At 51.9% G+C, this 15,259-nt stretch overlaps 1 protein-coding gene across 1 annotated transcript in view; it reads right to left on the bottom strand.

Moving 5' to 3' along the window:
• Positions 1 to 15,259, bottom strand: part of GALNT16 (polypeptide N-acetylgalactosaminyltransferase 16) — a 509,878-nt gene that overhangs the window by 62,439 nt on the left and 432,180 nt on the right. Inside the window, exon 7 of the mRNA XM_085627303.1 lies at positions 1,213 to 1,300. Coding sequence (XP_085483429.1) covers positions 1,213 to 1,300 — 88 coding nt within the window. The remainder of the gene's footprint in view (positions 1 to 1,212; positions 1,301 to 15,259) is intronic.

Below are 15,259 nucleotides of genomic sequence, written 5' to 3'. Positions count from 1 at the left end.
AGGATTCGCTGGATATTTTTTTGCGGAGGATGGTTTTGTTGAGGGCACCGTGCAGAACCAGGTGAATGTCTATTCTTAGATGAATGTACACCCTCGGCAGGGAGGGGGCTGCAGCCCCTCAGCCAGCCCAGACCCCTCTCCCTGGGGGTGCCTCATTCTGAACGACAGGCGATGGACTGACGGGGGACAGAAGGCTCGCGCCAAGGGCCACTCGGACCGTCGCCATCCTCCCCCCTCCCAGCAGCGCTGCAGCAGGCCCGCCGGGAGGGAAGACGTGCATGAAACAGATCGATGTGTGATACCAGGCACAGATGGAACTGGACAAGAGATCCCGAAAGGGCATCGTGAAAATAGGCGTGATGCGCTATTAAGGGATACTGGAAACTGGCAACGACGGTGGTCCCTTCCTGCACAAAAACTAGGCTTAAAGGCATTCCCCTGTGTGCGTGCGCTGTACAGTACAGCACCAGTGCAAAAAAGAAAACATGAGCAAAAATGAAAACATTTCTCGTCGCTATGCATGCCTCAGGTAGGCACAGGATTTTGGCACAAAGCCCTGCCTATAATTCTTTGCACATAGGGATTTGTGGGAAAAGCCATGGATGGGTGCATGGGAACGCTCCCGCACCACCAATGGAACGCTCCCTGGATGCAAAGTAACACAAGACAGTACATTGCTCTGCATTCTATTACTTTGGGTTAAAAACCAATGCAACTACGGATTTGGGTTGTATTGTAAATCCCACCAGTAGATCGTGTCAGGTCTGTGTTAAAAAAGTAATGGAACCCCGACACAATGTCTTTGTAATTCTGGGCCTCGGTGTGTAGAATAGGGTTGTCTGACATCAATGACCGGGGCCGGATGCCTGATATTCAGCCTAACCATAATCACTGCCAATAAAGTCCACTTAGATTAATTTAATCTAAATGTATCTTATGTGGGTATCCTCAAAGTTTGGCATGCACCTGGCCCTCCTGCATCTGCTTTGGGTGGTAACAGAAGGTCTTTTCCTCTCTCTAGCGACTCTTTATTCCACAGTATGCTATTTTCACTTATGTCTATAATTCCTAGTAGAAATCCTCTCAGATAGAAATGAAAATACTAAATCTATGGACAGAAGAACTGCTTCAATTTACACTGGACACGAGGAGCCGCGTGTGCTTAGCAAAGGATTCAATTGTGAGCAATGAGTTCCTTAGAGGGTCACCCACCTCCTCTCAAGTCTGCAGAAGCTGCCAGGTAAGCAAAGTTGTCCAGGCTGATGACGTCAATGATGGGACTGACCACCCTGGTGTAATCCTGAAACAGAAGGGAGGCAGAGTTAGTAAAGGCCACCCAAATTTAAGCGGTGTGAGAGCATGTAATGTGAAATACATTAACAATGCACACATAGAAAATGCATTTTTGCTTTGTGTCCCTTCTTTTACTTGGATTTTCCTGATCGAATTCACTTTGGGTACGGGGAGACCACTACACAACCGCCCAATGCATGTGCTTTGACCCCAAAACATGATGAATAATTGGCCCGCCCCAATTGGGATATCGGACTTTTCAGTAAGGCCACACCAATATGGTGCATATATTGCACCTGTGGCATAAAAGTCAGTTGTCACATGTGGACTGCAAAGTTTAGATGTACCGCCCACTTGAGTGACATTCAAAACAGCTTCAAGACTTCCACTACAGACCTAGGCTACAGTATATTGGCTAAATTGCACCCTTTTATTTAATCCAAGTCGAAGAACACATTTTGGACTCTGCCAAGTTTTCAGAAGTTTTTTGTTAGCTAACATATGAAACTACCGTGAATTACCCCTACCTGTACACCACAGTAATGGAATTGTGTGTTAACTATGTTTACTCTGAACCTTAATTTCGGATTATCATTTGTTTCCTAATAAAGTCAATAGGAATGGTAAATTCATTCCATAATCTAATAATATTTCCAATGAGTCACTTTGTGCAAGTTATTTTTTTTAAATGTCATTCTTTAGAACAAACTGGTACACATGGCAATACGTACAGAAGTTTGCAAATGATCAGGGCGTACTCAACTCCATCCCTGTCCTAACAATTGTTTATAATAGGCTGTAAAAAATCCAATCCACATTGTTTATTCCTTTAGAATTTATTACAGAAGTACCAGGTCTTTGAGTCTCTAATGTAAATAGTATTATATTTTGTTCTGTCATTTTTACTTTCTCCAATTTTCATTGAAAATCTCCAGAGTCTCTTAAATATTACCTCTAGGGTGGCAAACAGTGGCTTAAAAAATTAATCTACATATAAAACGGTTGTCGCAAATAATTCATATCACCTATATTCGGTTTTTATGGCATTTTCAAAAATATGTGTGTATTTTTGGGACCGGATATTGTTGAATGCTGTTTGGATTAAAAAAGTTTTGTATTCATTCTTATTCCAGCATTTTCTTCCAGCCTCATCTAATATGTTTTGAACCAAAAACCTAAGAGTCCTCTTTGATGTGGAACTTACTTTGGAACTGCAAATAGAGGCTGCAGTAAACTCTTCAACAAACAAACTCAGAGTCTTAAGATGGACCCTCCCCCCCCCCAACGCTTCCCCCATAGAGGTCAAGCGGCAGCTGTGCTTGTGCGTCGGTTCTTGCCTTGACCACATTAGCGGACCTTACCTGGAAGACCAGAAATCGCTCCTAAATAAGTTAATAGTCAAAGACCAGTGGTCAGACAACGTATACACCCGAACCTTTAGAACTTACCAGCTAAGCCCTTGTGACCTCCCATTGGCTACCAGTGTCTCACTGTATCCCATTCAAAGCACTCTGAATAACCCACCCAACAGTGTATGAAATATAAATAGTATTTTTATGACATCACTTTCAGATCCACCACCATAGAAGACACCTCCGATCCAACACACGCCGACAGCTGGAAGCACCGCACTGCAACAAACCACACTCGGAGGGTGTTTTTTCTTAGTCCAAGCCAGAAACTTGAGGAACTCCCAACCCACCCATGTGATGAAAATAGAAAAACACCCTGCTTTTTGGATGACTGTAAAATATGACTCTTTGAATTGTTGTCCTGTCACCGAAAACCAAGCAACTTCAAGAAAAACCACCAATCAACAACAAAACCAGTAAAAGAATGGAAAACAGGACATTACTTCTTACGGACAAGAACCTAACTACTTTTCCGATACAATAAAGCTGCATCAACTGCAGCCTATTTGTCTCACACACGCCTTAAATTTGAGCATTTCCAGGAGCAGGGCCTTGTCCACTGCGACATGACCCGGACCCTGTGGCAGGATCTTCCCACCATGGGCAAACCACAGCCACACACTTCTACAAGCAACCATGCAGGTCTGCTTGCAATCCCTCCTACCAAAGGAATCAACAAAGATGGCCCCCAACAGGCCAGGAGAAACCTCCCAGTGCACAGAGAGCCCTACCTGGCATACCGGGTTCTATAAATGGGGGGGAGCAGGCCTCTCCTGAGCCTAAATTAGTCCCAAATGCTTCTGGTTTGCTAAATGTTTAATAAGAGAAAACTCATGATTTGTCAAGTTATTTGTATTCATGTTCCTTTACTATCAAATCTTTCCTGACCCTTAAAAATATTGATGCAAATTATTCCAACATCATACCTGTGGATAATGCTAACCTTTCCTTTTAGATTCTGTGAATTTTTCCCTTCCTCCACTGGACCTTCTGAAGCTGTTTGCGAGCAAAAAATCCCCAGTTCTTGACATCTTGTGGCCCTCCATGGCACGAAGAAGCCCACCCTTGGAAGAATGCAGACTCTCGCATAATGGAGAAAAACCCCTGGCCTACTGGTGCCCACCACTATCATCCATGAGAAAACCTGAACATTCATATAAAGTGACACGCTGAATGTTGGGGTCAAAGTGGTTTAACTGTTCTGTTGTTTTATGTTGTAAGGTCTCGCTAACATGATCTATCCATAATACTCGTGCCAGAGTGTAAAATCCGGCCATCTCTGCTCTCCATGGCCTTAGATTGTCAATAGGAGTCTATTTTTTTTATTTTTCTACCTTCTAAGAAGATTATTAGTAATAACATATGGTGAACCTGCTTGAAAGGAACTGGATGGAAAAAGTTGTCATATGTTGAGGTGCCGAAAAAGCTGGGAAAAAGTAGAAGTAACAAAAGAGTGATGGATGGAATGCTTGAATGAATATCAGTTGCTGGTAATTACTCAGGCTACATCCCAGTGCAATTGACCAACAAGACAGCTTATACTGGCTGCTGCAATATGCAAATCAGCCCTGGTACTGCTCCAATAGGAACATGCCAGCCCGACCTGCCAAGCCAGGTCCTCTATGAACCAGAACACAAGCAACGGAAGGCCGGTTCCATCCTACTTGGGGTTCTTCAACCACCGACACCCTCTTGACGCTGGTGATTGTTATTGGTTTTTTTACGCTGTGCCCCCTCTGCCCTCGCCCCCCTGCCACAGGCATTTCGCCACCTACAACCGCAGAGCTGTAATAAAGTGCTGGAGTGCAGGCAGGGAAACGTCCTTCTGCACAATAAACGCTGCACAAAGTCCTTGTACCGTTACTTCCAAAGATCAGTGACTACCACTTACAAATGCTTCAGCTTTGACTCCATCCCACCCAACAGAGCCTCGCGATACAGCTCCTGCCTGGAGGGTGCTGTGTGAGGAGTTACCACTCCACCAACCGAAAGAACTAGAACTCGAAGTGCTACAAAGTAGTGCTGTGCCAAGTACCGTGAGGGGAAATCCCTGGTACAGGGAGCTGTACAAACCCAGAACTGTCAGTGACGCTGGCCAGCTCTCGGCAGGTCATTTTACAAAATCTGATAGCCACTGGAATGTGAAAAACCCTAAACATCAGATGCCCCCCGAGAGTGGACCAGGATGGCACACCTGGGCCAGAGTTACTCATTTTACACACAATGTAGTAATCCAATTTGATACATTATGTGCAGAGGAGTAAACAGCACAGAACCCCGTCTACTATGATGGCCGACTGCGGCACACATCCCTTGCACTGGTGCTGAAACAAGGCTGCCTTGAGCGGCGCAAAGCCTTGCACCAAAGTGCACAGGTAAGTAAGTGTGTGCGGTCTAGTATAGTATTTGTACTGGTAGCATACCCTTCCAGGACACATTCCTATGTCTAGGTATAGTCAGAAGGTTCCCATACATTAGTTGTGTGCTGTACCATGCAGGGTGCACGCAATATTTTTTTAGACCTGCTTCAAGTAGGTATTAGTTTTTGGCACTAAACCTGGCTGCCTCAGCAGATCCCGCTTTGCACCAAAATCTATGAGAGTTTGCATTGATCACCTCAGTAAAGCCCTCCTGACAGAAATCGCTGCAAAGCAGAGGAAAGTGATTATTGCACCGAGAAATGGGCACCTTTCCAGCAACAAAACCTTTTGTGTTGATAGTAAATACAATGCGCTGATTGGCCGTGCTGTGTGCGGGAGCGACCTGCTGTACATCCGGGCCTTGTCTTCTGCCTGAACTGAAAAGCAGCACCAGATTTCGGGGTGCTTCACCCATGTGTCAATTTTCAGGCATTTGATAAAGCTCTACTCATGGTTGGGGCCACAAAATCTTGAAGTGGCCCAGACCTCTCTGGACCTGTAAAAGATGTCTCTGATGTTATGCTATGTCATGCCATGCTTTCCTATGCTATGCTATGCCATGCTACGTTATGCTATGACTAGTTGTAGAGGGCACATCTCCCCGGGAGGGTGTCCAGCAGTTAGATACAGGGACTGAGCCGGCTGGGTCTCAGGTGTAGGTAAAGAGCCAGGTCTTCGGATTCCTGCATCTCTTCTCCACTGCTTGTCTGGTCTCTTGGTTGCCAGCTTCATTCCCTCTACCCGCCTTCCACCCTGTGGACTCCCTCACACTGCGGCTCTCATGCCCTTAACGTGTTGACGAAATTCGGGGAAATCGTTTCACTACAGAGCCAAAACGGTTGTCTTTACCAATGCCTGTTTACACTATTCACCAAATCTGCAGACTATTTACAAAAGCTTAGCACCCCTTGACATCCTGCTACTGTTAGGAAAAAGGGGAAAACATCTCGAGGCAGCACCCCTTGTTTCCACAGCAGTATTTGGCTAACACTGTTGAACGCTGCAACAATGCAAAGGTAATATGCAATCCTTGCCGCCCTCTTCACCTGCACGTGCTGCATCCCTGCACCCAAACCACCTGTACGTGCAGCATCCCTGCCTCCCAAACCACCTGCACGTGCACCATCCCTGCCTCCCAATCACCTGCACGTGCAGCATCCCTGCATTCCAACCACCTGCACATGCAGCATCTCTGCATCCCAATCACCTGCACGTCCAGCATCCCTTCATCCCAACCACCTGCACGTGCAACATTCTTGCATCCCAATCACCTACACGGGCAGCATCTCTGCATCCCAATCAGCTGCACATGCAGCATCCCTGCATCCCAACAACCTGCACATGCAGCATCCCTGCATCCCAATCACCTGCACGTGCAGCATCCCTGCATCCCAATCACCTGCACGGGTAGCTTCCCTGCATCCCAATCACCTGCACGGGTAGCTTCCCTGCATCCCAATCATCAGCACGTGCAGAATCCGTGCATCCCAACAACCTGCATTTGCAGCTTCCCTGCATCCCAATCACCTGCATGTGCAGCATCCCTGCATTCCAACCACCTGCACGTGCAGCATCCCTACATCCTAATCACCGGCACATGCAGCATCCCTGCATCCCGACCACCTGCACATGTAGCATCCCAACCACCTGCACGGACAGCATCGTTGCATCCCAATCACCTGCACGTGCAGCATTCCTGCAGCCCAATCACCTGCACATGCAGCATCCCTGCATCCTAAGCATCTGCATGCGCAACATCCCTATCACCTGCACGTGCAGCTTCCCTGGATCCCTATCACCTGAATGTGCTGCATCCCAACCACCTGCACGTGCAACATCCCCGCATCCCAATCACCTGCACGTGCAGCATCCCAATCACCTGCACGTGGAGCATACCTGCATCCTAACAACCCGCATGCGCAGCATCCTTGCATCCCAATACCCTGCACATGCAGCATCCAAATCACCTGCACGTGAAGCATCCCTGCATCCCAACCACCCGCATGCGCAGCATCCCTGCATTCGTATTACCTGCACGCGCAGCATGCCTGCATCCTAATCACCTGCACGTGCAGCATCCCAATCACCTGCACGTGGAGCATAACTGCATCCTAACAACTCGCATGCGCAGCATCCCTGCATCCCAATACCCTGCACGTGCAGCATCCAAATCACCTGCACGCGCAGCATCCCTGCATCCCAATGCACACGGCGTGATTGTTAAACCCCTGCTGCCCCGCACATTTGTACACATGGTACACGGTTGGCGTTATAGTTTTCAGTCTGAACAGCGATGACAAGCTGCCTTCTCCAGAATCGTGCTTCCCCTTCTTCTTTAATATCTTGTTGCGTTTGTTATTTTAGTTTTCAAAGGGTGCCTTTCTTCACACATCTTGTTGATGCTTTTGAGGCTGCTGGTAGGCTTTGCATCTAATCAACGTGAGGCTTGTTTTTTGATTTCCAGTTCTTGGGAGTGCGCCTGGAGCACAAACCTGGGCGCGAAGAAATGAAGCGCTGTACACAGCGGTGGGATGGGAATTGATTCAAGATCGTGTACATAGCTGAAGGGTGAGGGAGGGGGCAGTCCTCTTCAGAGCTCGCCCTGGGGCCACGAGGAGCCTGGGGGCTCCTTCAAGAGCTGTGCTTTAAGCTCCTTTACAGAGTGGAAGAAGCCGTTCTGATTTGTGATGTGTGTTGATTTGTTTTCAACCAGATGGGGCGGCGTGTTGCTTGTTACTGCCATAAAGATGATACACTGAAGTCACAGGTATTGAACATTATGCAGCGAAGCAGGGAAGGCTGTCTATCTCACCAGGGGCGAGGGGGTCGGGGGCTATGGTTTTATGTACAGAAGAGGGATTTTTGGTACCAACCAATCTGCTTCTGTTTCTTGAAGTTTTGGAGTCTGAGTTTCAGTGAACACTGAAAGTGAGTTTGTAGTTTCGGCTGGTTGTGCAGTGAACCTGACCAGCTTCAGGTCAAAGTGGCACTCTGGCATTTGTGCTGGGCTGGAGTTGGCCTCGTTTTCGGGCAGTACTGCCTTGAGGATTGTATGCAGGTTGGATTGAGCCTCATGCAGGCGTGTAGATCATCGGTTACTGGTGGACCCTAATTCTGTGGGTAATTCGAAAATTTGGCGAGGATCCCTGGTTAGGCTGAATATCACAAGAAATTAGATGGATCCTTGGGATGTCTTGTAAGTCAATGATGTCTTTTACAATGTGGAAGTACAGATTTGGTCCAGTTGATGTTGGATGGAGATGTAAGAGGAAAAGTCACATGGAAAGAGTGGGTGTAGGAAGTCCATCTTTTTTGTGTTCTCCATCAAACTCTTGATTTTTGGCCTCTGGTATCTGGGCCACTGGGCAGCTGCAGCTGTTAAACAGCTCCCAAAAACATGTGCAGTTTCTTAAAATTTAAAAAATATTGTGTTATTTATTTGGTATATTTGATAATTCAGCTGAATTGTAGGCACAGTTTGTGCAAAAACCAAACTTCAGAAATAAGGAGATAATTTCCTTCCTTACATCTGCAACACATTTTTAACATGGACCAATGTGTTGAGGACTGGAGGGGGCACTCCATGAAACCCGGTTTATAGGCGACTGAACTGGTAAGAGGTAGAGCAGCACATGATTTAAATATACTAAAGGGGTATGTGCAGTGTGATAAGCCATGGTGGCCTTTTCTGTATAAAATTTAACATGGACCCACAGTAATACGAGAGGACAGTTTAAGCTGGTGTTTAAAGAGAAAAGGCAAATTATTTCACCCCAAAAATGGACACATTTACCTTAAGAAGCTATGAACAGCTGGTAAATGATTACAAATTAAATGTAAGATGTTTGCATACCAAATTGTAATCCCTAATATGGGTTTAGAAGCCATAGCTACTGTAATTTAAAGTGCAACATTTTTCTAACTAACCTTATTTTTTGCTAACATCTGTTAACAAACAGCTACAAACTTAATTTTGCTGCTGTAGGTACATTGATACAAAAAAAGATAAAAAGACGGAGTGAATGCGGAGCTGCCACCTTACCCGCCTACATATTTAGTTAGTGTAAGCAGATGGCATAAACCTCGCCTCTAGAAGAGACTGGGGCAGCTCTGAGAGAACTGCTGTTGTTTACACCTCATCAGCGTTTCATTTGGTGACCGACTGACAGACTTCAAAGGCTTCTCAGCACAATGACCATCCTACCAGTCTGGCCCACACCCAGGCCACTTCTGCATCTCAAGACAAAGTGCATAACGCATGTTCCCTGTGATTTGAGGGACTTTACAGTCTTGGAGGAGCCTGTCAGAGCTTCTGTTGAAGCAGGTTTGTCCAGCCGGTGCTTGTGTTTTTAGAGGCAGGAGTAGTCTACCTTAAGCTAGAATCTGGGCAGACAGAGCGTGAAACTTAAAAAGAGGCTTAGAGCCTTCATGTCTGCTCGCTGTAGCATCAGGTTAAACACCCCAGTGAGACAGGAAGGTAGGAGGACCGTCGCTCGAGTTGCCTAGAGTTGAGGTCACCTTTTAAAGCCTACTGAAAAGTGCCCAGAAGTAAGACACTGATCAGAATAGAGAAGAGACGTCTACCAGCTCACTGGAAGAACCTAGTTACCCTGTGAAAAACTGTGTGGAGAGTGTCTTCAGCATTAACATGAATCTCTGGACCAGATAAGTGCACCAGAGGGTAACAAGCATTGACATAGCCAAGAGGTCTCGCCTTCGGGACCTTATAAGTGTTTAGCCATGCAACGGTTGATGTTGTAGAACCAAGGATATTGTGCTGCATAACTAAACATTTATAAGGGCCCAAAGGCGAGACCTATTGGCTATGTTTTTCAATGGTGAAGGCAGTAAGCCTGGTTATTGGCAGGGTGAATGGGCACACTGAGCAGCATTTGCTGCTGCTTTTGGGCCAGTCCAGACCTGGTTGCATCTTTTTGTTATTATGGTGGGGAGAAGGGTTTACATAACTTATCAGGTGACATTTGTGTGAGAGGGTGGTTGTTGGAGCCGGCCTCGTGGCGTGGTCCTGTTCCCCCTCGCTAAACTGCACGAGGTCCCATGCACCTCGGGGCTCCTCCATTTTGGATTGTACGTGACTCTACGTCACCACCTACGTGACCCCGCTCCACCCGGCCACGGTCCCAGCGAGGCCCGACATCAGGGCGCCAACCCCTGGCCCGGGGGATACCACGTGAACACCTCCCCACTCCCGGCGGAGGGCTGTATCGATGGGACCCCCAACCGTCCTTCCACACCTAGGTGCGATCGCCCCACAGCTCTCTTGGGCCTGGCGCCTCTCCTGCTGGGCGTCTGACCGCTCCCGACCCGGCCTCTCCGCCCCCCTCGGGCGCAAGGGTCCGGACATCAAAGGGCTCCAGACCTATATCTGGGGCGACCCGGCAACAGGACAGCAGTTGTATCCCGGAGTCAAGAGCCCTGCTGATCGGATCGCGGCTGACCCTACGGAGAAAGACTCATCCCGGAACCACGCTCTGAGCCCTGCTGACTACGTCGCGGCTCCACCGTGCTTAAAGACCTTCACGAACCTTTGGGGCCCTGCTGACGCTGTCGCGGCCCGACCTTGTTGAACTTGCCATCAGAGCCCTGCTGACTGTGTCGCGGCTCGACCCCAGCGGAACTACCACCCGAGCCCTGCAGACACCGTCGCGGCTCTCCACGTCTGAGCTGCTTTGAGACCAGCACCTGCCGCTCCGGTCCTCGGAGCCTCCTTCGGCCTAACGCAAGGTCTGGCGCAGAGCATTCCCCGTACCAGGCTGGTACTAAGACTTTCCCGCTACCCTGTCCCTACAAAGACATTGAGACTCATTCTGGATCTCTCGATCCCCCTGTAAATACTTTGAATGTGCTACTGTTGATAAAATATCTAGATAAAACAACTGACACGGAGTCCTGTGTGGTGGTGTTACTGGGCCTAGTACGATCTTAGGAGAAAGACCTCCCCTAGGAGGCTTCTCAGCGGCGCTCGGCTAGAACTTTGCAGTAGGAAGGTGCCCCGGAGTGGTCCCCCTGACCCCCCCGGTGGTCCTCCCTCCAACATTTGGTGGCCAGCGACGGGATTCGAGCCAGACGCAATCGTACAGGCGAGTAACGCACCCGCTGCCTAACCAAGACAGAGAACCATGAGCAGCCAAGAAACAACCGTGGCCGCAACCTTCCAGCAAGAAAGGTTGGAGGAATACACCCACAAAGAATTGAAACAATTCTGCAAGGACAAAGGGATCCCAACCACAGGATTGGGCACCAAGGAAGAAATGCAGAAAGCCCCGAAAGCCTGGGCAGAATCCGAGACCACTCCACCACGAGCCGAAGGGACCTCGGCCCGGGACGGAAACCTGCCACCGACCATGACCCCGACAGATGGAGGGCGAAGCATCCCGGAAGCCGGCCTATCCCCCGAAGAAATGCAAGAACGGGAGAGGGTCCGGACACACGAAATGGACCTCGCACGACTCCGGCTGGACGGTGAACTCCTGCTAGCGGAGAAGAAACTAGCCTTGGAACAACTACGGCTGCAGGAGGAAATCGAAGAAAAGAAACGGCATCGAGAACTGGAAGAGAAACGGCTAACCCTCGAGCACGAGAGGGGCCTCAAGGAACTCGAACTAAAATCCAAAACGGGGGAGACCAGCACCCCCGGGGCACGGGACGCTCTGCCACCAACCGAACCAAAGGTTCATATCCCCAAGGATGTCGTCAAGGAATACTACAAAAACGACGACATCCAGCAGTGGTTCCGAGCCTACGAGGTAGCCATGACCTCCCATCGGGTACCCCGGAAGGATTGGGGTGCCGGCCTATGGGGGAGATTCCTCAGCGAGGGCCGGGATACCCTGCTGCAACTCCCCGACGCGGTGATGACATCATACGACCACATGAAAGAAGCCCTACTCACACGCTACGGACTATCAGCCGAGATGTACCGGCAGCGCTTCCGGGACTGCAAGAAGCTCCCCGGTACCACCTGGGTCGAATACGTGGACTTCTTCAGTCGGGCCTTTGAAGGGTGGATAAAAGGGAGCAAGGTCACCTCGTACAACGAACTGTTCGACCTCATTGTCTGGGAGCACCTCGCCAACAACTGCTTTGTGGAACTAAGGCAACACCTCCTGGACAGTAAGCTGACCGAGCCCCGGAAGCTCGCCGCCGAAGCCGACCAATGGGTCAACACCCGGGTCCCCCGGAACCCTGTGGGGGACTACCAACGGAGTACCACGGGACCTCCTCGCCAACGGGGCGGGGGAGGGGGGTCCCACCGCAGTCGAGAATTCCCGGCCGGGCCGCCCAGAAGCCCGCCACGAGGCCAAGCCGCCAACCACACGTCCCCGACCATGGTCCGGAGAGGGACCCCCATCGCCAGGCCTGGACCCCGACCAACAGTGACCTGCTTCGGCTGCCAACAGACAGGCCACTATGCGAGCGACCCAGCCTGCCCCGTGAACCGACGGAACAGGACCACTGGGCCCCCTCCCCGACAAATAGCCGCCGCAGCCCTGGGGGAAGGAGAGGAAGAGGAGGAAAGCCGCGAGGACGGGACCCCCGAGTGGGAACCAGCTGCCATGTCCCTCGTATGCCTGGGACCCCGAGAAATGGTGCCCCGAGCTGCCATCCCAAGCAACACCCAGAAGTACCAGCAGTGGGTCACCATTAATGGACAACGGGCCGAAGGCCTCCGGGACACTGGGGCCAGTGTGACCGCTGTTTGCTGCCACCTGGTGACCCCCGAACAAATCCTGCCGCATGTCCTATGCCCTGTCCGGACCGCGGACAACACCGAAAGCATGTGCCGGATGGCCAGGATCCCCTTCGAGTGGGGAGGAGTGTCAGGCACTCTAAAATTAACTGTCCGCGACGACGCCCCGGTGGACTGCCTCCTGGGGAACGACCTAGAGAGCTCCCCCTGGGCCCAGGTGGAGCGCCGAGAGCATCTGGGGATGCTAGGACTGCCCGAGTGGGCCTGCGCCACCACCCGGTCCATGACCGCCCAACCAGCCGCTGCCGCGGCCCCCGACGAGCCTACGGGTCAAGAACTGCCACCCTCATCCGGCACGGAGAAACCTGAAGATGCGGACGGACCCCCCGAACTTTCCCCCGACGAGGCCGCCTCCCTCAGTGAGATCCCCGAGCTGGCCCAGTGGCGCCACGACGGGGGCCCCACCCGCGAACAATTCCAGCAAGAGCAGAAGGCCTGCCCGTCCCTCGAGGGGGCCTGACAGCAAGCGGCCGCCCAGGCCTCGGGGGACCCCACGGGAACCCACTGGATCTATTGGGACAATGACTTGCTGTATAGCGAGCAGAAAGTCGCCGAACTGGGAGCCGGCCGGGTGTTGGTGGTTCCCCTCAGATTCCGAGAGTTCCTTCTGAACCTGGCGCATGACGTGCCCCTCGCCGGCCACCTCGGGCGAGACAAAACCTACAGCCGCCTAGTGACCCATTTTTATTGGCCCAGAATGCAGAGAGACGTGGACCACCACTGCCGGTCCTGCCCGACCTGCCAAGCTAGCGGAAAGACTGGGGGTCGAGTCAAGGCCCCCCTCCAACCGTTTCCAGCCGTCCACACCCCGTTCGAACGAGTAGGGATCGACATCGTGGGGCCCCTCGACCCCCGAACCGCCCTGGGACACCGCTTCATCCTGGTACTGGTCGACCACGCCACCCGATACCCCGAGGCCATCCCACTCCGCACTGTGACAGCTCCAGTGGTGGGCCGGGCCCTGATGGGCATGTTCTCCATGGTGGGGTTCCCCCGAGAAGTGGTGAGCGACAGGGGTACGAACTTTATTTCAAAGTACATGAGATCCCTCTGGCAACAATATGGGGTCACCTACAAATTCACCACCCCTTACCACCCCCAGGGGAACGGACTGGTCGAGCGGTTCAACAGAACCTTGAAAGGGATGATCCAGGGCCTGGAGGAGCCCCTGAGGAGGAGATGGGACGTCCTGCTGCCCTGCCTCCTGTTCGCCTATCGAGAGGTACCACAGAAATCCCTGGGCTTCAGCCCCTTCGAACTATTGTATGGGCACCCCGTCCGAGGGCCCCTCAGCCTGGTCAAGGAGGGCTGGGAGGCGAACGTCCAAGATGCCCCCCCGACGTCTACCGGTACCTCCTGACCCTGCGGAACCAGACTCGGAAGTTCCGGGCCCTGGCAGAAGCCAACCTCGAGGCCAGCCAAGAAGACATGAAACGCTGGTATGACGAAAATGCCTCGACCATCGAGTTCGAGCCGGGCCAGCAAGTCTGGGTCATGTCGCCCGTGGACCCCTGCGCCCTGCAGGACAAGTGGACCGGGCCCTTCAAGGTGGTCGACAGGAAGAGCCCCGTCACCTACCTGGTCGTCATGGAGTCCCCGAGGAACCCCCTCCGGGTCCTACACGCCAACCGGCTCAAGCCCCACTTTGCCCGAACTGAACTAAGCCTGCTGCTGGCTACCGACGATGGGGGCGAAAGCGACTCCGAGCCCCTACCAGACCTCCTGGGGTCCTCGGGCCAAGATGGCTCCTTGGAGTGCGTCCACCTCTCCGCCACCCTGACACCCGAACAGCGCCATGACTGCCGGAAGCTGCTGCAACCCTTCGCTGCCCTCTTCTCTCTCACGCCCGGGGTGACCCCCTGGTGCGTCCACGACGTTGACACCGGGGACAGCCCCCCTGTGTGACACCGCACCTACCGAGTACCCGACCGAGTCCGAGCCTGCATACAGACCGAGGTCTCCAAGATGCTCGCCCTCGGAGTCATCGAGCCATCCGACAGCCCATGGGCCAGCCCTGTGGTCTTGGTGCCGAAGGCCGCCGCCCCCGGCACCCCCCCGAAACTCAGATTTTGTGTAGACTACCGGGGCCTGAACGCAGTCACCAAGACCGATGCCCACCCCCTGCCACGGGCAGACGAGCTGATCGATCGCTTAGGGGCCGCCCGCTACCTAAGCACCTTTGATCTCACCGCTGGGTACTGGCAGATCAAGCTCACCCCCGGCGCCCAGGAACGATCCGCTTTTTCCACCCCCGATGGGCACTACCACTTTCGGGTGATGCCCTTCGGTATGAAGAACGCCCCGGCAACCTTCCAGAGGCTGGTGAACAAGGTCCTGGCCGGGCTAGAAGCTTTCAGCGCGGC

This window comes from Triturus cristatus, chromosome 9 (assembly GCF_964204655.1).
Source record: "Triturus cristatus chromosome 9, aTriCri1.1, whole genome shotgun sequence".
NCBI classification, from domain to species: domain Eukaryota; kingdom Metazoa; phylum Chordata; class Amphibia; order Caudata; family Salamandridae; genus Triturus; species Triturus cristatus.
Note: the sequence above shows the minus strand (reverse complement) of the source record. Positions and strands in the feature narration are given on the sequence as shown.